Below are 19,411 nucleotides of genomic sequence, written 5' to 3'. Positions count from 1 at the left end.
CTGCATCGTCACATTACATTGCATCGCTCATTACAACCCATCTCAGCTAGTAACAACTAAGGATTATGATTAAGTCCAGTAAGTAGACTAGGTACAGTAATAGCGCACTAGTATAGGGCAATAGTAGTGTTGAATCTGAACAGGGAAGAGAAAGTGAGAAAAGTGAGTGTCTTGCTTTTGCTGCGTTGGCGGCCTTTCATCCAACCATCGCCCATCCACCACCCACCCTACTATCACATCCATTCAAACATAACATGACGGAGCTCGGAGTTAACTGCTCTACAGAGCAATGCTGCTGCCGAGCGAGAACGTGACGGGCGAACCAGCAAGCTGCACCCAGACAGTGAGCGGGTCAGAGCCCAGCTGCTCAGTCGCGAAGCCCTGCGTGTCGGACGGCGCAGTGGGGAACGTAACGGGGATCGGGGCGCTGCACGAAGCATCCTCTGCAGAAACGGTCACGCCAGTGATGGCGCCGTTGTCGAGGATGTAGCTGAGGGCGTAGCCGCACTGGTCGCGGGTGTAGCGGGCCAGGAACTCGGCGGACATCTAAGCACACAATTAGTACACATTGCTTTTTGGAAGAAGTAAAGGGAAGGCGCTTACCTCCTGGTGAGTGATGGTGACAATGGGCCAATCAACAAGACGAGTGAACTCAGCCACAATTGTCTCAACCCACGCCTGGAAGATACTGAACTGGCCAGTCTCGCTGCCAACGGTGATCGGGTCGGTGCCGACATTGCGCAGGTTCGCCTGGTGGAACATGTACGGGTCGTGGTGCAGACCGAAGAGGTGGCGGGCGACCTCAGCGCGCTCAGTGTCGAGCAGGTCGTTGAAGTCACCGGCACCAGCGGAAGTGTCAATCCACTCCTGCGTCGTGCAGGCGGGGGTGTCGCAGTTGTAGTAGATGCGCGTGGCGAAGCGGGGGTTGACCTGCATGCCGTCGAAGCCGTCGGAGGCAGCGGAGGTGAAGTACGGCCACATCTCGTTCTGGCTGTTCAGCAAAACCGGGCGGGTGTTGTCGCCGACGCAGTTGGTGATGCCGTTGTCCCACCAAGCGCGGAGGGCGTCACCGTTGTGGAGACCGGTGATGGCAGGGGGGATGATACCGTTGTTGGTGAATTTGCTGGAAGCAGCGAAGCCCGTGCGGTCAAGCCAGACCTGGTTGAAGTTGATCTCCTTGTAGATGTCGTCGTAGGTCGCGTTGTTCTGTTCCAAGTGGGTGAAGGTGTGAGAGATGTACGCATACTCGTCCATGTGGCTCTGGAACCAGATCAGGAGGGTGTCGGCATTCTCGCAGGTGGAGGACCAGGTGTAGTTGGTAGGCGAGGTGGGCCAGAGGTTAGTGCCGGTACCGAGGGGCTTGACGAACTCGAGGGCAGTGTCAGGGGGCGAGTCGTACTCGATCGCGCCGCCAGAGCAGGTTTCATCGCCAGCGGCGGTGGTGCCCGCCTCGATGTTGCCATTACCGTTGTGGCCAATCTCCACGAAGTAGGTACTGCCGGAGTTGAGCTTGGCGCGGATGTTGGGGAGCCAGCTGGTGATGCCGTCCATGTCGTCGGTGGTGATGCGGAAGATGGTGCCGCTGGGCTGATAGATGTCGGTCTCCAGGAACATGTCGTCAATCTGGGTGTTCAGGTTGACGCGGCGCCAACCGGCGTGGAGACCGCGGGTAATCCAAGTGATCCAGGCGTGCTGCAGGTAGTTGGAAGTCTGGGACCAGACGGTGTCGAAGCCGATGAAGAAGACCATCTGCTGACGGCCGTCGAAGTCGTTGATGACAGCAGCAACGGACTCGCCGTCAACACCACCGCCGGCGGCATAGCTGGCGATGGACTTGGTGGTGGTCGTGTTGGTGATGGAAGCAGTGTAGTGCCAGAGACCGGAAGTGGAAACACCAGCAGAAGAGCCAGTCTTGAGACCAGAGGTAGGGAAGTCAGTGGTGTCGGTGAAGTAGATCAGTTGCTCAACGCCAGTGGCACAGCAGCCGCCGTCGCCGATGGACTCGGCGCCGAACTTGGGACCAGGGAAGACATCGTACTGTACCATGCGCACGCCGTAGGCGAGCTGGTACGCGTAGAGCTGGTTCCACTGGTCGTCGGTTAGGGCAGAGCGCCAGCTGTCGCTGCCGTAGTCGTAGCTGACTTCGCCGGCGACAACGATACCACCGAAGTTTCCGCCGGTGGAGGAGTTCAGGGCAGGCAGCTCAACACCGGCCTGGGGGACCAGGAGGGTGGTGTACGGGATGCCGTAGCCGTTGAGACCAGAAGAGGCAACGCTGGCTTGGGTGGCGTCACGGGCAATGACCAGGATGTTGGCAGCCAAGGTGCCGGTGGCCACAGGGGCCACGCTAGTGCTTGTTGACATGGTGGGTGAGGGGGTAGGAGTAGCAGAGGTAGAAGGAGTAGTGGTGGGGGTGAGGCTAGTGCTGGTCGAGGTTGAGGTAGAGGTAGAAGGAGTAGCACTAGGGGTGGTCGAAGTGGAAGTCGAAGGACTAGCACTGGGGGTCGACGAGGTGGAAGTCGCAGTACTAGACGGGCTAGTAGAGGGACTCAAGGTAGAAGAGGCTGAAGGACTAGCAGTAGGGGTACTGGCAGTCGAGGTAGAAGAGACGGTGCTCGAGGGACTAGTGCTTGGGCTACTGGAAGGAGTCACAGTATCCGAGGGACTAGTGGTCGGAGTGCCCGGGGAGGTCAAAGTGGTTGACGGATCAGCACCTGAAGAAGTCAAGGTACTTGAAGGATCCGTGCCAGGGGTACTGGTGGCAGTGCTTGACTGGTCAGATGTGGGGTCGACAACACTGGTCGAAGTCTGCGTTGTCTCGCTAAAGGTACCGGGCTCAGAAGTACCAGGCTCAGTAGCAGTGCTGGTAGGCTCAGAGGTACCAGGCTCGGAAGTACCGGGTTGGGAGGTTCCAGGCTCAGTAGCAGTGCTAGGCTCAGTAGCAGTGCTGGGCTCAGAGGTGCTAGGCTCACTGGAAGTACCGGGGTGAGAGGTACCGGGCTCAGTGACAGTGCTGGTTGGCTCAGAAGTACCAGGTTCAGAGGTGCCGGGCTGAGATGTACCAGGCTGAGAGGTTCCGGGTTGGGAAGTACCAGGTTCAGTAGCAGTGCCGGGCTGGGATGTAGGGTCGGGAACGACAGTACTGGAGATGGTGGTCGAGTCGGAGGTCGGCCGAGTAGTGACGGTGGTCAAGGTGGTGTGCGGGGGAGTAGTGACAGTGACGGAGGGGGAGTGGGAGCTAGTCACCGTCGGGCCAGAGGTCGAGGTCGACGTGAAGGTGGTGCTGGTCTGGGTCGAAGATACCGAAGTGGTATACGTCTGACTCGGGCCAGGGGGGAACGGAGAGATGACAGTCGGACGTCCTTCAGGCCAGACACCGCGGGGAGTGTCGCAGGTTAAGAACCCAAAGAAACATCCGATCTGGAGGACCAAAGTTGGAGCAACCATGATGGGGAGGTGGATTGCGAACTGGCCGCCGCAGGTACGATGCAGATGCAGGCAAACGAATGACTAGGCCGGATTGAAACTAAACGAATGGAATGGTTGAGATAGGTCGGGGGTGGAGAAAAAGAACAGTGAACACACTGCGATGATCAGTGGGATCGCTCAAATCCAGGCCTGACTGACACACTCTGACACTGACAGCCTCAGCCCACAGGGCCTGTTATCTGCTATTTATGCCAGACTCCGGTTGCTTCATCTCGCTGGCGATTTCCTGTCTCACCTTTGCCGGATCCACTCCGGGACTTTTTTTGTTGAACCACGCGAGTCGTTGATGGATCCAATTTCGAGATTAAAGCCGCGACGCGAAGGCTGAAAGGCCAAAAGACCGGAAGATGGGGCGATGGATTGTGATGGACTGGTAGTCGAAAGGAAGTATAAGCGATACAAATCCTTCTCGTCAGGAGCAGGTCCGAGCCTCCACATCCACTGTCCGGAGTTAGCAGAAATTAGCTGCAGATGGCCAGTTCACCCGTCTAGTCTCAGTCTTGCAGCGGGCGAGTGGCGCCAGGGACTTGGAATCCCTCTCTTTTCGAGACATCACGCCGCCACGGCGTTATCGGCTGGCAAACATCATTTCTAGACAGGATTTCCAAGCGAGATTGACTTCTTAGCAGCAGGTTTGGGGGTGTCAATCGCAATTTATCGAAAGCTGCCGCCAGGAACGATGAAATGGTGCAAGGCACAACGGCCACTGTCGCACATGGACGCCATCGAGTCATTGTATGCAGGGGTACAGCGAAAGAGGAGGAATAGCCGAGGACTCTGGGAAGAAGAGTCAGCAGCCAGTGTCGGGTATGGTACGCTGTATGATGTGCGTATGATCGGACTAGTGTGTATGCGTATGTAATGTAACGTGCTCGTCTCCCGTGTAACGCCAAGTCTCGCGCCTGCCGTATTTGCAAAATCTATTTCTGGTGTTCTCTTTCGATATCAACAAACGTCTCCACTCTTTCACCTTCAAACTAGAACTTCCTCCTCATCCACCGACCCGTCTTCCTGCACAGTCACCCCACTGGCCAAAGAGTCGTCTTCGTATCCAATTCCATCCGCCATGTCCAATCATCGCATTGCCAAAGAGCCTAACCGGCCCCATTTCGTTTCAACCCGCGCTATACTCCCTGGAAATGAATTGGGCGGGTGTGGTCAACAGACCATGCAGATTCCACAACATCGCGACAATCCTAGTTCGTGGCCACCTGCAATCGCCGGCCACGAATGAAACCGGCCTTTTCTGCGTTTGGCTCTTTTCGTCTCCATCATGTCGGCCGCTTTGCCCCCCCAGATGGCTGCCACGCTCCTTAGCGAGCGCCTGCTGCCAGTTTGGTCCTCGTCCGAGCTGTCTTTGCCTCAGTTTATTGCGTTTCTGAGACCCAACCCCTCTAGCCTGGTCTAGCCTGCAAACTTCGCCTCTATTTTTGGCCTTGGGTCATTATACTCCAGACTCGGCGTTAGATACCGTCTCGGTCGTTCCATTATCCATCCATCCGTCGGCCATCCCCATCGGTGCATAGCGGGCTCAAAGGAATTGACTGACGACTTGACTTTGCTCCTGACTGATCAAATGATTTGGAAGAATTCCCTAAACCGTCTTTGAGGGTCTGAGCCGCCTGCCACTTTGCCATACATCCTGCAGCGCTAAACTTCGCCCTTCTCTGCATATTCTGCAAAAGTCAAACTCTACCGTCTCTCGTTCCTCAGTCCCTTTTTTGTCGTCTACTTCCCTTCGTTACTGCTTACCTTGCTTTGTTCAAAGGCCGCTTACGCCGCAGTCCTCTCGTTATCTACTTCTATATACTCGCCGACATATATACCTTCCGGAGCTGAAACAATGGTTCTCTTTTAAACTGCTCTTGACATTCGCCGCTCTGAATCTTCGAGGCCCCTTATAGACGCCTCGACCTCGGTGTCTATGTTCTTGCTTCTGTTACGGCCGATCTCTACTTAATTTCTAATCAGGATGACTGAAATCCTCTCTGTCCACCCCGTTGGGTGGGCTCATATGAAAAATCACTGGTGGCAGTTTGTGCGCGAACATGGTACCCATGCACCTATTTGCTTTTGCTAACCATCCCAGGTTTTGATTGGTATTCTACTGGGCAGCGTTACAGTTGGAACAGTATACCTTGTATATTCCACAATATTGCGATGCATAATTTATTTCGAGGTACATGAGCTCCTCACATCGACATCCATGAACGCGCTGACAGTTAGATAGTCACGGCGACGCCCTGAAAAGGTGTCCGCCCAAGTATCCGCAAGGATCAATGGCCTGTCAAACAGGCATCTGAACTTGGCCAATACCCGCTCAATCGGCCAAAAGCCTTCATCTGTTGGCGTTTACCTAGGACGCCTTGATGGGCATTTGAGCGGCTACCAACGTCGCTTCCTAGACGAATGGGACATGTTGATTGTCAATCCCTATCAGCCCGGGGTAAACGAAGCCGTCGCAACTGCTGCTGGCAAGCAGATCCTAGGACGACTCGACCTTCAGGATGCGGCTTCCAAGGAGGATACGACGTTGGCGGTTATCGACAAAATCGACAACGCGCTGAACGATGTCTTTCAGGGATCTCATTTCAACGGCATTTTGCTCGCCAATTGGGAGGGGAAACTCAATTCCGAGTGCTGGGCCAGCACGCTTGAGGCTATCCACAAGCTGGGCTTGTCGGTCTTTCTCGAATCCGCGCCCCCGGACTTCCTTCAAGACCGCAATGTGCTGCAGAACCAGGCTATCGCTGGTTTGGTCGTCAGGAACGCCAGCATTCTCCCCAATGGCCAGAAGCGCGATTATTTCCAGCTGCAGAGCATGAAGTCGACAATCAAGGCGTTCGTGTCAGAGGCGTGCATGAGGGACTTTACCGTGGTGGCCTGGGAAACGATCGACGACGATGCGGCTCTGTCCAATGCAGTCGTTCGCCGGTCGCTGCAATGGTGCAACTTCTATAGCGCAATCCCTTGGATTGGTCGCAAGGCCGCCCTGGAGGATGTTAGTCTCAACACGAAGCTCCCGGAGCCTCTCTCCTCCTTTGGCTGGTTGAAAGAGCCGGAGATTATGGGCGCTCACGATCGCTGGCGGTCTAATTCGTCCATTGAAGACGTCAGCGGTATCATAGGCAGCGGGTGGGAGGAGTTACTACCGTTTTTCCCAGCGCTGAGGAATGTCATCGAATCGTCAGAACGCGATAACGATATTAAAAGCGACCTAACGACAGCGATCCGTGACCCTCCCGACTGGGTTTCCCTGACCAAGTCACAAAGCAACCCCCTCTCTACTTCTATCGGCGGAGTAGAGTACAAGTCGTTCGGTTGTTTCCCGTTGGGTGCTGAAGCCACTGCGAGTGCTTTTGCCGAGATTCTCAAATCCCAGCAGCGGCTCAAGTCGCTTGCTCTACTTCATCCGGTTCCTCTCTCTAAAATGCAGAGTCTCGGTGCACTTCTGCGTCAGTTCCACGATAACTTTGCGCTATCAAACTGGGGTGCTTCGGACCCGCTTGTTGGCCACATCAAGGAGCTTTCCAACCTCGTTTCCACTGAACAACTTCGCGTCTACCTTGGCTTGGATTCTGGATTCCGCAAGAACACCGACATTCGTTTTTGGGGCGTGTACCATATGGATTCGGAGGGAGTAGATGTGTTCATTTCAAAGAATGTGCAGGGTCTCGCTGGCACAATCCTTCACACTTACCTGTCCGCAAAAGGGTGCCCTCGACATGTCTGCTTCGGAGCTGAAACTGCATTGGCGAAGTTTGCAAAGGATATCGTGGAAGAAGTTGGACTACCCCGCCGCTTGGTGCAAGATATCGAAGCGCTGAGTCCCGAGGAACGGCTCTTGCTCTTGCAGCACCTGTCTCTGACCGATGCCGCGAGTGACCTAACCAAGTCCATTTGCGCCTATCTACAGCAGCAGCTCATTGAAGGGACGTCTCTCGTACAGCTCAAGCAGGTGAACACGGTCGCTTACCTCGAAGGGTCGGCTTCCGCAGAATCATTGGTCGACTCGCGCGTCAAGTGGTACCGCGAACAAGGATGCAGCCACCCTTCGCCCTCCGCATGCCTGGCGCTTTTCCGCGAGGTAGAGGCTATCTTCCCTCGAATTCTCCAGGAGCGCCGCGAGGCCGATCTTGCTCAAATTACACGAGGCCTGTGCCAATTGATGGAAGGCGGACAATTGGATGCATATGTCGACATCATGGCCCTCGCTTTGTTCTGCACTGCGAGGAAAGGAGCCATCGACGAGATCTATCAGGAAGTTACCGACCGAAACCCGCTGTTCAACGCCCATTCCGACCAAGCCGCTGCTTTCGCTGAATCCTTTGCTCTTGGGTCGCGCTGCGAGTCCTACTTTGACATCTCACCAAGCGCTTTCGGAAAGCTACTGTCAGATCGCTTCCGCAAGTACTACAAGGACGAAGATCTTCCGGACTGGATCAACGGTGCGCCAGAGATGGCTACATCGTATGCCGGTGCTCAGATCGATGTCAATCCCGATGACAAAGTCAAGCCGATGCGCGGATACCAGCGGTTCACTTTCCTCAGTGTCTTTGCTGTCCCTGCTTTGATCGATATTGTCCTCCTTACCCTTATTGGGCGTGGATTATATCTTTCCGCCTTCATGACATTTGAAGAACAGAACAGTGCTACCACTGCCCTGATGATCTCGCTACTGCTTTCTGGAGGTATTGGTACTTGGATTGCTTGTGGTGGTCCATACTACCTCATCTCCATGGCCTTTGCTGCGACGAACATGTTCGTCTTCATCAGGTTTATTGCCGGCCTTGCATTTACCGTCGCCGGCGGTCTCATTGGATTTGTGGCGGTCTCTGGCGCTAACGGCCCCCGAGCCGGAATCGTATTCTACCTCTACCTGATTGCTTTGACCACCTACTTCTCAGGCTTTGCCTGTCTTGCCAGTTTCAGTTACCCCGGATCTACTTTCCTGTCCGGACGCAAAGTCATCTTCGCCTGCATCCCGATCCTGTTCATCTCGCCAATCGTGACTACCTTTGCCGGTCATGACTCTGCGATCTACATTGCAGTCATTTATGTCTTCATTGGCGCCCTTGTTCTGGGACTGCGAAGTGTCGCTTCGAAATGGGTCACTTGGTACCAGAAGCTGAGGAGAACCGATGACACAGAGATCCGCAAGTGGTACATTGAGACGCACGGTAACGGGGACGAGAAGGTATTCGGTACCCTCAGTGACCCTGCCGTGCTGAAGCTGTCGCGTGAGGCACTCCTGCAAGATGTCTCTACCGAGCGGAACCGCTGGTTTTTCAGTAGAGCTACAACGAAAAGCACGCTTGTGCTCGAACTTGCGCGTGATTGGGAAGCCACTAACTTCCTTCTCGACTGGTACTGCAGATACGCCGATGTTCCCAGACCAATCCCCTTCAGCTCCGGGTGGAACACACAGACCAAGGTCGCACTTGAGTCGCTCAAAGCCGCCCAGAGAGGTATTCGCCTGCACAACGCCTTCATCCACTGGCGCCAGTCCAGTAGGGAGATCGGCTGTGGAATGCTCTACTTCATTGTTGCTCTCTTGGACAAGTGGGTGGAACTCCTCAGCGGTGGTCACCTGGTTGGTCTGTCGGCCTCCTTGACAACTGCCAACCGAATGGCTGTCGGTTTCTCTTTGGCATACTACCTGATTGGCGCTGTATTGATCGACACCAAAGCCCAAGAGCTCCACACTCTTGTCGGCAGCCATACCCCCGTTGCCCTCAAGACCGCCAAAGATATTCGCAACTCGCAAAAGCGCGACGTGAGGTTCAAGAGGAAGATCTACTGGAAGACCCTGGGCAAGTTCCTCATGTGGCACTCATGGGGTCTTGCCTTCTCGACGGCTCTTGTCTGGACGTTCCAGTCGCACAGGGAGGCAATGATCATGTTCCTGGCGTATGTTGGGGCGTACACCGGATTGCTCTGGTATCAATACACGAAGATCTTCACTGGCCCGCACGCGCTGAAGCCATTGCTGATCGGCTCCCTCATCGGTCTACCCATTGGTATTGCGCTCAAGGTTACTCTGCCAAACTTCATGTACTCACAAGTCATCGGCTTAGGAGCTGCCACCTGGACGGTTGCATTCCTCTCCCTGATCCCGGCCAAGATGGGCATGCCCAAGCGTGTCGACTCACCGGTCGAGCTGGGCAGGACGTTCCACGCATACACTGCGCCCTGGGAAGATCCCGACTGGAGCCAGCAGGAGCTGCAAGCCTTCTACGAGAGCATCTCTCTTGTCCCTACGGACGTCCGCCTCAAGCTTGTACCCAGTAGCCACCCAGGATCGGAGGTGAAGCAAATGCTTCTTACTCGGAGAAAAGAGTCTAGAATCGAGGAAGCGTTCCCGCATGCTCAGGAGATTGTCAACACCGCGCTGAAAGCGTGGGAGGCTGGCGGAGTCTCAATCGAGCTTGTTCCTCTCGGCTCGCTTGGGCCTGGTATTCACGCGCTGAGCTGTAGCAGCTCAGACCACTTGAAGATCGCTGTTGCTGTGGGCAGAGGATTGGACCAGCGTATTGATGTCACCGGCAACTGTCAAGTCATTGCTGAAACACTCCTTCACGCTGTCGCCGAATCCATCATGCAAATCCCGCACGAACATGCGGTGCTCGCCGAGTCGCTTGTTGCTGCTGGTGTAACCGAGATTACTGCCCGACAGCTGCGCGATGAGGCTGACACTCCCCTTGTTGTACGTTGGGCCAAGAAGGAGCTTTTGCGCCAATTGTGTTTGGGTTTCGAATCTGACTTCCACTGGGAGAAGCTGCCCAAGGCTGTGAGACAGGCACTTCTCGATCGTTGCCTGGGCGAGCCGTGTGAATTGTCTGAGCAGCACTACCAGTGGCTTGAGGACAGCGTCTGCCAGTTCGATACCAAAGACCTGTCAGTCCACATCGCGCGTAGTAACCTCGCCGCTGCATCCGCCGTTAGTATCCTGGATTACGCCAACTACGGAACTGGTGAATCGGCCGCTTACAAGGAGTCTGAGACCCCGGCATACATTCCGTACCTGCCTAAGCAGCTCCCCACGATTGCATACTTCATTCTCAAGCCCTTGTTCTCAGTGTACTATACATTGGCTGCCGCTCTGAAGTTCATCGTCATCGCTCTGGTCGCCGATCCCGAGTTCCAGCGAGAATACAACCATGTCATGAGCCGCTACCCTGCCATCATCCGTGTGCCTGCTACCTTTACTTTGAGCATGCTGTGGAAGTATGCTAAAGTCATGCAAGACTTGGGACTGACCTTCTTCCTCTTCTATGGCCGCGACAATGTCAAGCAGCTCTGGGATGAGACGAAGGGAATGACCATCAACATCAAGAAGAGCAGGTACATCGTACAGAGCCTCGATGGAACCTTCACTGCTTTCAGGCAAAATCAGCCAGATGGTGGCTTCAAGGTGTTCTACTATGCTGGAACTCCCAAGACCGAACCAGAGGGGACGAAGAGCCTTAGCTGCGTTAGCACTTACTCGAAGGACCTTCTGCTTCTCATCCGCCAGGAGTACAAGGCTGGAAACATTGTGAACGAGTACCACTATGATTACCGGACACCCACAAAGAAGGGTCTTACCCTGAAACTGTCTGAGTCCAAGATTCCGATGGGCCGACGATGCGTGCGTGGAACGAACCATCTCCAGAGCGTGCAGTACAACCGCAAGGGGCTCATCGAGGCTGGCTCTTACATGAAGGACGGCAATCTGATTCGCTTCAAGTACCACTACCGCAAAAACCCTCGATTCGGTGACGAACTTCTCCGGGCAGAGTTTGCTTTGTCTCACATTACTTGCACAGTTTCCTGGTGTGCGCCTCCACTCCGACACCCCGAGAAGGTTGACCGATGGATTCCTCATGCGAAGGTTACTGAGGCAACATTTGTCCAGGGTCCTGATGTCTACGAGGCGCGCTGGCTGTATGACCACAAGTTCCACCCGACAATCTTCACTACCCTGAATGGGCAGAAAATTCAGACTCCGCCAATGATCGAGCATGATTACCTTGAGGTACTCGCAAAGCCCAGGTTTACCAGCTTTGTACATGACAACCCTCTCTTCTACTGCGATAGCCTCAGCTCCAACATCTTCACTCGCATGCTCCGGTTGACAAGGAAGCGCTTCCCTGTTTCAACCTCTCGTGCTCGCTCGCTCATCTGGAAGGCTTGGAAAGACAAGGCTGACTTTGACGGAATCACTGTCCGCTGGATGGATGAACGTTTACTTCGAAGGGACAGAACTCTATCGCCGTACTGGCGCAGCCGTGACTGGGGTGATCTTGCATCGGCAAAGAAATACCTCGAGCTCAGGGCTGATACCATTGCGGCGAGTGCGGACCTTGATGATGGCATTTCTAGCTGGACGCCGCTGGCCGTCAAAGTTAGCGATCTCTTTAACTTTGGCCCTGGTGGTGACGCGGTAGTCAACACAAGGTCCAATGACTTTGGCTCGGACACGGAAAAGTCTCTTCACGTCATGGCTGCGGATAACGGTACTTGGCCCAATGAGGGAGGTGGTGTGTCTGCTTGTCGGCGAGACATGATCAACTCACTGCGAACAATCAAGTGGCATATGATTTGCGAGTCGGCGAACGATTTCGGTGTGCCGAAGCACCAGACTGAGCAGAACATCCTCTCCCTCAAGGTTATTCCGCTTTGGGGTATGGACTTCCTCACGCCAACCCACGGTCTCTTCAGGAACAAGCTGGACTCTGAGGTCGAAAGCGTTACATCTGCGAACGACATGGATATAAAGATGAACTTCATTCCAATCTTGACTGCCCTTGTCAAGGGAGCTCGTGCTGTGCATCTGTCCAAGGCCGATATCCGCCAGGCGACTAGGGCTTTGGTCAATCTCAACACTTTCTTCCAGGACTCGCGCCACTGGACGCAGATTTGGAACAGCGAGATTGTCAAGGAAAGTTGGCGGGATCTGTGGCTTACCCAGGAGATGCCAAACACTGTGCCGTCTTCGGAATGGTTCAGCACCGACTTGCCTACATTGGGAACTCTTGATGTCGCGCTGGAGCTCTGGTACCGCTACCTCTTCATCTTCTCGATTCCAATTCCCGAGAAGATCCCCAGTGTTTTCCAGGCGTCTCATCACAGTGTCAGTGCTTCATACGGTGTCGTCTGCAAGATCAAGAGGAACTGTACGCTCCAGATCTGGGATCACGCTATTGCCTGGCGTGAAACTAACCTTTGCCTGTCGTCTGCTCTCTGCAAGCTTTCTCCATTCGTTCGAAATGCATTGCTTGGTTTGATGCGAGTCACGTCTGCTCTCACACTGTACCATGCGGACATCATCTCGCCGTGTGCTGATTTCTTCAACCCTGGATGGGAAGTTGAGATCGGAACGTGCCAGGGAGCAATTGAGCACCGCAATGTCTTCCGTCGCAAGGTTGATCCCGTCGTCAACGGTATCACTGACATGCAGAAGTTCGCCCCAGTCAAGGAGATTAAGACCGAGCGGCCTACCGTGACCATGCTTTCTCATGTTTGGTATGCCAAGGATATCAAGACCGCTCTTCTTGCCGCGGATATCATCATCAACCAGTGGAAGTTCGACGACTACCATCTTGACATCTACGGCGCGATCGACAAGGCTCCAACTTACTCCACCGAGTGCCAGGAAATTATCGCCTCCAAGGGTCTTCGAGGACGAGTGACGCTCCGCGGCACCGCTGACCCCATGAAAGTCCTTGAGAGCACCTGGCTCTTCCTCAACTCCTCCTTGTCTGAAGGTCTCCCCCTTGCCCTCGGTGAGGCAGCCTTGACTGGAGCCCCAGTGGTCTGTACCGACGTCGGCGCCTCGCTCCGTGTTCTCAGCGATCCAGATGACTTCTCCCGCTTTAGTGCTGTTGTCGCCCCCAACGATGCTGTCGCGCTCGCTAGAGCCCAGATCTCCATGCTCGCCATGCTCGGCGAGTGGTCTCAGTACGCCGACGATACTGAGCCAGCGCCCATTCTTCCATCGTCGCCAACTCCTGAAGATATCGCGAAGATCACTCAGCGCATGTACGAAAAGTCCGACCACCGTCGCAAACTGGGAATGATGACCCGCAAGATCGTGCAGAAGTCCTTCTCCGGCGACCGGTACCTCCGCGAACACGAGCAGATGCTCTGGATTGGCAAATCCGCGAAGATGATGGCCTCCCGTGTCCCAGGTCTCCACGAGCCCACAGATATCGCAACAGCCATTCAGCAAACGCTTCCCATCGAAGAGGAAGTCATCACAATCCCCCGCTCCGCCGTCCACTCCTGGCGCTCCTCCGCGGCCTCTGGTATGTCAACTCTGTACACGAGCTACACCAGCTCTACTGCTCCCTTCTCCCACGTCAGTCACAACCAACCACCCACCCGCTCAAGCTACTACGCTCCTGCATCCGCGACCACAAACCTCCTCAACCGTCCGTCCTCCCTGTACTCCGCCTTCTCCAACGCCTCAACAACGGACGCTTCCTCCGGATTCCTGCCCCTCCCCAACTCTCCCCTCCCCGTCTTCGCACCGCGACACTCGCTGCACCTCTCTCCCGCTCCCAGCGCCCACGGTGCTAGCGGCGTCATCCAACGCCCGCTTTCTCCAGGCGGACGCAAGTCTCCGCTTTTCACGCGCCCCCGGCATTCGCGATCACGCTCTGGCAGTCTCTCTACGGGCGGACGCGAACAGCTCCGTGGTCTACAAAGGGAGGATCTGCAGCAGTATCGCAATTCCGACGTTAGCACCATCATGAGGGAGGAGTTCTTCCAGTCCAGTGTCTACCGCGGTATTGAGGGGAACGGCAATAACCACATCCGGTTCGATGAGAGTGCTTAGTCTACCTGGTTTCAGGCAGTTTTTGAAAAGCGTTTGTTGGTGGCTGCGAGTCCTTTCGCTTGTCTATTTTTTACTTTTTTTACTTTTTTTACCCCTTCTGTCTATCTAGTCTATTCCTCCTGGCGCTTGCATATATCTCATATCTCTCTTGTTTTTGACGTCACTGTCTATTACCATACCTACATAGTTATTCTGTTGACTGGTCTATTTGATGCGGTCAAACCTTGTATAGAATGGTGTTTTCCATGAACAAACAATATATTCTAATTGTTGATACCCCAACTTGTTGCTTCCCGTAGTCAACATTAGTAAGCTTGTAGAACATATGTAAGCGCAGCGTTGTCATACTATGAAGTGAATTAGACGGCCAATTTCTTTTCAGGATCCATCGCTGGAGCAGTGGTCAGCGAAGTCAATCTCCTGGTTTGGGAGGAATCATCAAGCTTCCTACTGTTCTAGCGATTTTACGGAAGTTCTTCAAGGGATCTTTCGACCTCCACTTCCCATGTCTAAGAGCCAAAATTGATGGACGCATCCTCATTCAGCACTGTATCGTTCCTTGTTATATAGACCACAGAAGGCTACCTAAACTCATACAACATCGATCAAACACCAAACGCCTCTGCCAAAGAGAAAGGACTACCTATGAACACGAAACCCATACTCCGTACATATAGATACCGAAGGCCAAGAAAACAAGCAAGAACTCAATGAGCGAAAGCCGGCAGAACCCTCCTAACAACCCTCCTAAACACCGACTCGTTCGGAACCGGATCCGCGATCCGATGCCACTCGCCATTGAACGCATTGACGAGCCAGCTTGCGAGACGTTCATAAACCATAGTATGGGCATTATGGAAGAAGATGCTATGGTCGGAGTCCGGGTAGAAGTGGACGTCGTAGTTCTGGACGCTCGTGAGGTCGAGCTTGTCGAGGAGGGTGAGTGTGTTTTGGACGTGCACGTTGTCGTCTGATGCGCCGTGAATCACAAGGAAGCGCACGTTGCTTTGCAGCGCTGCCATGTCTGTTATGCTGGTGTTGTCGTAGCCTTCTGGGTTGTGTTGCGGGGTGTGCATGTAGCGTTCTGTGTAGACGGAGTCTAGTGGGTTTAGTTAGTTGAGCACAGGGGGTGATGGTAGAGGAGGGGATTCTGGGTGGATGACTTACCATAGAACCGCCAGTCAGTGACGGGGGCAACGGCCATGCCGTACTGGAAGGTCTGGCCGGCGTCTTGCTCAAGGGTCTTCAGCGTCATGAAGCCCCCGTAGCTCCAGCCCCAGATTGCCATTCGGGTTTCGTCGACGTATGGCTTCTGAGCCCACTTTTTGGCGGTTGCGATTTGATCGCGTGCTTCGTAGTAGCCGATGTTGTCGCGGATGATGCAGCGGGCTTTGCGCCCGATGAAGCCGGTTCCTCGGCCGTCGACGGTGACAACGACGTAGCCGAGAGCTGCTGCGACATAGGCCTGGAAATCCACGTTGAATTTGCGGTCGACCGTTTGAGATCCTGGACCGCCGTAGAGATGGAATAGGACGGGGTATTTCCGCGCCGGGTTGAAGTTAGGTGGGCGTCGCTCAACTACCTGGAGGGTGAAGCCGTCAATTGTGATGTTCTGGTAGATCTCTGTTGGCAGAGAATATTGCGCCACCAATTTTGATAGAGCAGCGTTGTCCTCGATGGACTTGAGGGTTGTGGTCTTGTCACCCTCGGTACTGATGATGGACTGCCAGGGGATGGAAGGGCCCTTGTAACTGAGCAATCCATATCCGGCCCCTTCCGAAAGCGAGACATCATAGTAGCCGGGTTTGGAAGTGTCAGTGAGTGGCTGAAGGTCAGATCCGTCGAGTTTGACACGGTAGAGGTGGCGTTGAGTTGGAGCCTCTTTGGTAGCGATGAAGTAAACCAGACCACGCGTCAAGTCTATAGCAGTAGGCGCATCCACAACTTCCCAATCGCCAGAGGTGAGCATGATAGGCTCCGGATTATCAAGAGGGGTGAAGTACGCCAAGTGATCGTATCCATCATGGACCACGGTGTCGATGTAGCCATTATATGGCCGGCCGTTATCTGCGTCGGCAGGGATGAACCTCACAGACTGCGTAGCTTCTACCCACCCACCGTCAAGTTCCTTGACATCTTGGATCCTGATAAGCTTGCTTTCTTTTGTTGACGTGTCAATCAAGAACACTTTCAAGATGTCGCTTTCTCTGTTCGTTGTTCGGACAAGAACCTTGCCTTTAGCAGCCCAGATTACCTCGATGATAAGCCGATCGTCATCGTCAAAGTCGTCGGTCATTTCAACAGAGAAGACTTCACCCTGTTCGACATCATAAAATTGCAGGCTAACAAACGGATTCGGTGAGCCAGCCTTCGGATACTTGATTTCTCTCACCTCCGGATAGTTCTCTAATCCTGGAGGTGGCGCCTTTCCTGACGGTCGAGAGAGGTAGTATTGAACCGGGAACTCTGGCACGGCTGACTCGTTTGTCCGCATAAAAGCGATCTGAGACCCATCTTCAGACCACCAAGTGACACTATTCCCCGAGAAGACTTCCTCTTCATATACCCAGTCGGGCGCGCCGTAAAATAGTTGTTCGCCACCGTCCTTGGTAATAGGAACAACAAGCTTTGACGAAAGCTTTCTCAGGTATAAATTGTTACCTCGTACAAACGCAATCGCATCGGACTTTGGAGACCAATGAGCAAGCTGAACTCGCCCATCGATGTTATCATGGTCCAAGGGTTCAGCGGTTTGAGTATCGACGTCAAAAATCCAGTACCTCGCGGTATAGGAGTGTCTCCAATTCTTCTGGTGATGCGAGGTAATCAACACTTTCTTCAGGTCAGGGCTAGGTCGCGTGGCGCTGGGCCTGATTATCCTCCCTTCAACCTCCACAGTAGAGTTGTGCATCAGAACCCGGTTCGGTTTCCCTTCCTGGCGAATGTCGTTGATACGCAGGTAACCCTCGCCTCCACCTTCTCCGCTTTCTATCAGGAGCCCATCCTCACCATCAGGGCTAGCAATCCATGCGATCGAATGACCTCGAGGCGAGAATGTCCCTGTAAGCACATCTTCCAACGTGAGAGGCTTCGCCGAACCTGTACCGCCCGAGACAGAGCCAGAATTGGCTAACTGCTCGTTTATCGCAGTTCGATAATCCGGTCGCCCTTGGGTTATAAACAGCACAAGCGCTACCACCCAGCCTCCACAGCAAAGTAGGATCAGCAACCAGATAAGTCGACGCGATCGGCTGCTGGAACCCTTCGTCTGGAGGAGAGAATCATTGAGCCCGGCCTCTCCACCCTCTTCATCACGATATCTCACTCCTTGCGTAGCGCCATGTGTATCGACCGGCGGAGGTATGTACTTCTGTTCTTCGAGGACGGAATCGACGGACAATCCGGAGTCGTCGGAATCATCGGAGCTCCTGGACAAGGAACGGGGGCGTGATGCCGGAAGTAAATGGGAGTCTTCGTAATCTTCGGAATGCCTCATTATATCTAGTAATTGCGAATGGATTCGGGAGGGCTATTCGGAGCAAAGGTAGGTCGGAGGTTCGAGGGATCTGGCAGCAATGAACGACGAAGGACGGAGCTCGTTGAGGCAAGAATGGGACAGAAGCGCATAGCGCGCTCTACAAGAAGACAGCTGCGACAGGTAGAAAGCTCAACTGGACTATGCCATCTCAAGTATGAAACGGCAGGACTGAAAGGACAGAACGTGGGCGGGAAGAAAGGATGGATGCGGAGGCGGAGAAGCTGAGACTGGGCGGAGACAATAGCCACAGCCACATCACTATTGATGCCGTTCTAGGATTAGCTTGGTTTCTTTACAATCATCTTTCTCCTCTGAGGATGCTATAAAGGGCCAGCAGAGTGATCTTAATGCGCTAGTCATGCTGCTAAGGCCTCATCATCACTATAAGCTCGGTGTTACTTGATATTTATTTTAGAGTAAGTACGTAGTGTCAGCCGCATTGGTGAGAATGCGATATCTCACGACGCTTCCTCATTAGAGTATTACCTCCAGCATAGCCACGTTGAGCACCGTTGGCTAGTCTAGAATAGCGAATAGGCGGCTTCTAAGCGCACCATGCTTTAGCTTTCGCTGCGCTGTCAATCATTTCGCGACTTCGCCCGACTTCAGGACATTGGCAAGACAGTCTATTGAGTTCCGAGTCCAGACCGATCTCCACGATAGATGGCGGTGCATGTCGACGAGTGACCCACATTCTCAGATGTCAAAAGCTGAAAGAGTGTGCCTGACTTTTCCCATGGTCGAATGACGCTGTATTAGCAGGTGCTCCCGCGCCCATATCAAAGGATATGGTTTATAACGTAAGTTGTAGCCCTGTAGGGCAAAATGGAGTGCTCCGCACTGGCAGTCTGGTTAGCCAGTGCCCCGTAAGACCCAAAGACCATGAGCTCAGCTGCAATAATCCGAAGTAGATCCGAGTTCATCACGACTCACGATCACACCCAGAATCTGGATGCCTATTTCATCTTGTATCTGTGCCAAGCTGAGGCGTGGAGTGATATCAGCATGATTGATTACCCATCTGAGTGGGAATTGGCCAGGATGAACAGGGTAGAAAGCGTCGTTGATGTCTTGTCGATCCTTCTGTCACCTCAGCGGGGCCACAGGGCTGAGAGAGGCGTAAGAAACGATTCATCGTTGCTTGACAAGGGCATCATAATGAGGATAATAATAGAATATCGGAGCTTGGTTGGTGGACGCTATTAGTTGTGTAGAGGTTGATATATGGGGAACAAGAAGGTTGAGTGACGCCAGTCCCGTTTTCGACTGCGGAGCGTTCGTCATCTCCTTTTGCCCTTTCTCTTCCTCTCTCCTGACCACGCTCCAATTCTCACCTTCGTTTCCTCCACTATATGCCTCTGTATCTCTATCATTTCCTGAATCAATTTTGGAAGTCAAGGCCCGCTTATACAGAGCGCCTGAAATAGCCGAAATCTGCCCGACGACCGACGACAGACGTCATCGCAGCGCCCACGCTAAGCAGGCAGACGGATTTCCATCGTTCGGCTTGACCCAGACGCAACCGACCTGTGCTTAGCCTCAATAATTACGCGCCGTTGGCT

The 19,411-nt window shown here is 53.9% G+C and overlaps 3 protein-coding genes across 3 annotated transcripts; 1 reads left to right on the top strand and 2 right to left on the bottom strand.

Moving 5' to 3' along the window:
- Positions 1-279: 279 nt before the first annotated feature.
- On the bottom strand, positions 280-3,447 carry agd3 (putative extracellular serine-rich protein; the record flags this gene model as incomplete). Its single annotated transcript, XM_073727137.1, has 3 exons — positions 280-546; positions 604-2,623; positions 3,317-3,447. 3 exons carry the CDS (start codon positions 3,445-3,447, stop codon positions 280-282), a joined length of 2,418 nt encoding a protein of 805 aa, XP_073580027.1.
- Positions 3,448-5,312: 1,865 nt separating this feature from the next.
- gtb3 (glycosyltransferase family 4 protein) lies at positions 5,313-14,593 on the top strand. The gene is made up of 3 exons (XM_073733883.1): positions 5,313-5,527; positions 5,579-5,668; positions 5,720-14,593. The coding sequence occupies exons 1-3, from the start codon at positions 5,462-5,464 to the stop codon at positions 14,309-14,311; spliced, it is 8,748 nt and encodes a 2,915-aa protein (XP_073580026.1). The 5' UTR covers positions 5,313-5,461; the 3' UTR covers positions 14,312-14,593.
- Positions 14,594-14,821: 228 nt separating this feature from the next.
- On the bottom strand, positions 14,822-18,197 carry dapB (dipeptidyl aminopeptidase dapB). Its single transcript, XM_073725573.1, has 2 exons — positions 15,479-18,197; positions 14,822-15,410 (listed from the first exon to the last, which is right to left on the bottom strand). Exons 1-2 carry the CDS (start codon positions 17,805-17,807, stop codon positions 15,019-15,021), a joined length of 2,721 nt encoding a protein of 906 aa, XP_073580025.1. The 5' UTR covers positions 17,808-18,197; the 3' UTR covers positions 14,822-15,018.
- Positions 18,198-19,411: the final 1,214 nt, after the last annotated feature.

This window comes from Aspergillus multicolor (assembly GCF_047715735.1).
Source record: "Aspergillus multicolor strain CBS 133.54 unplaced genomic scaffold BDW74scaffold_31, whole genome shotgun sequence".
Classification (NCBI taxonomy): Eukaryota; Fungi; Ascomycota; class Eurotiomycetes; order Eurotiales; family Aspergillaceae; genus Aspergillus; species Aspergillus multicolor.
This window is presented reverse-complemented; position numbering and strand designations above follow the sequence as displayed.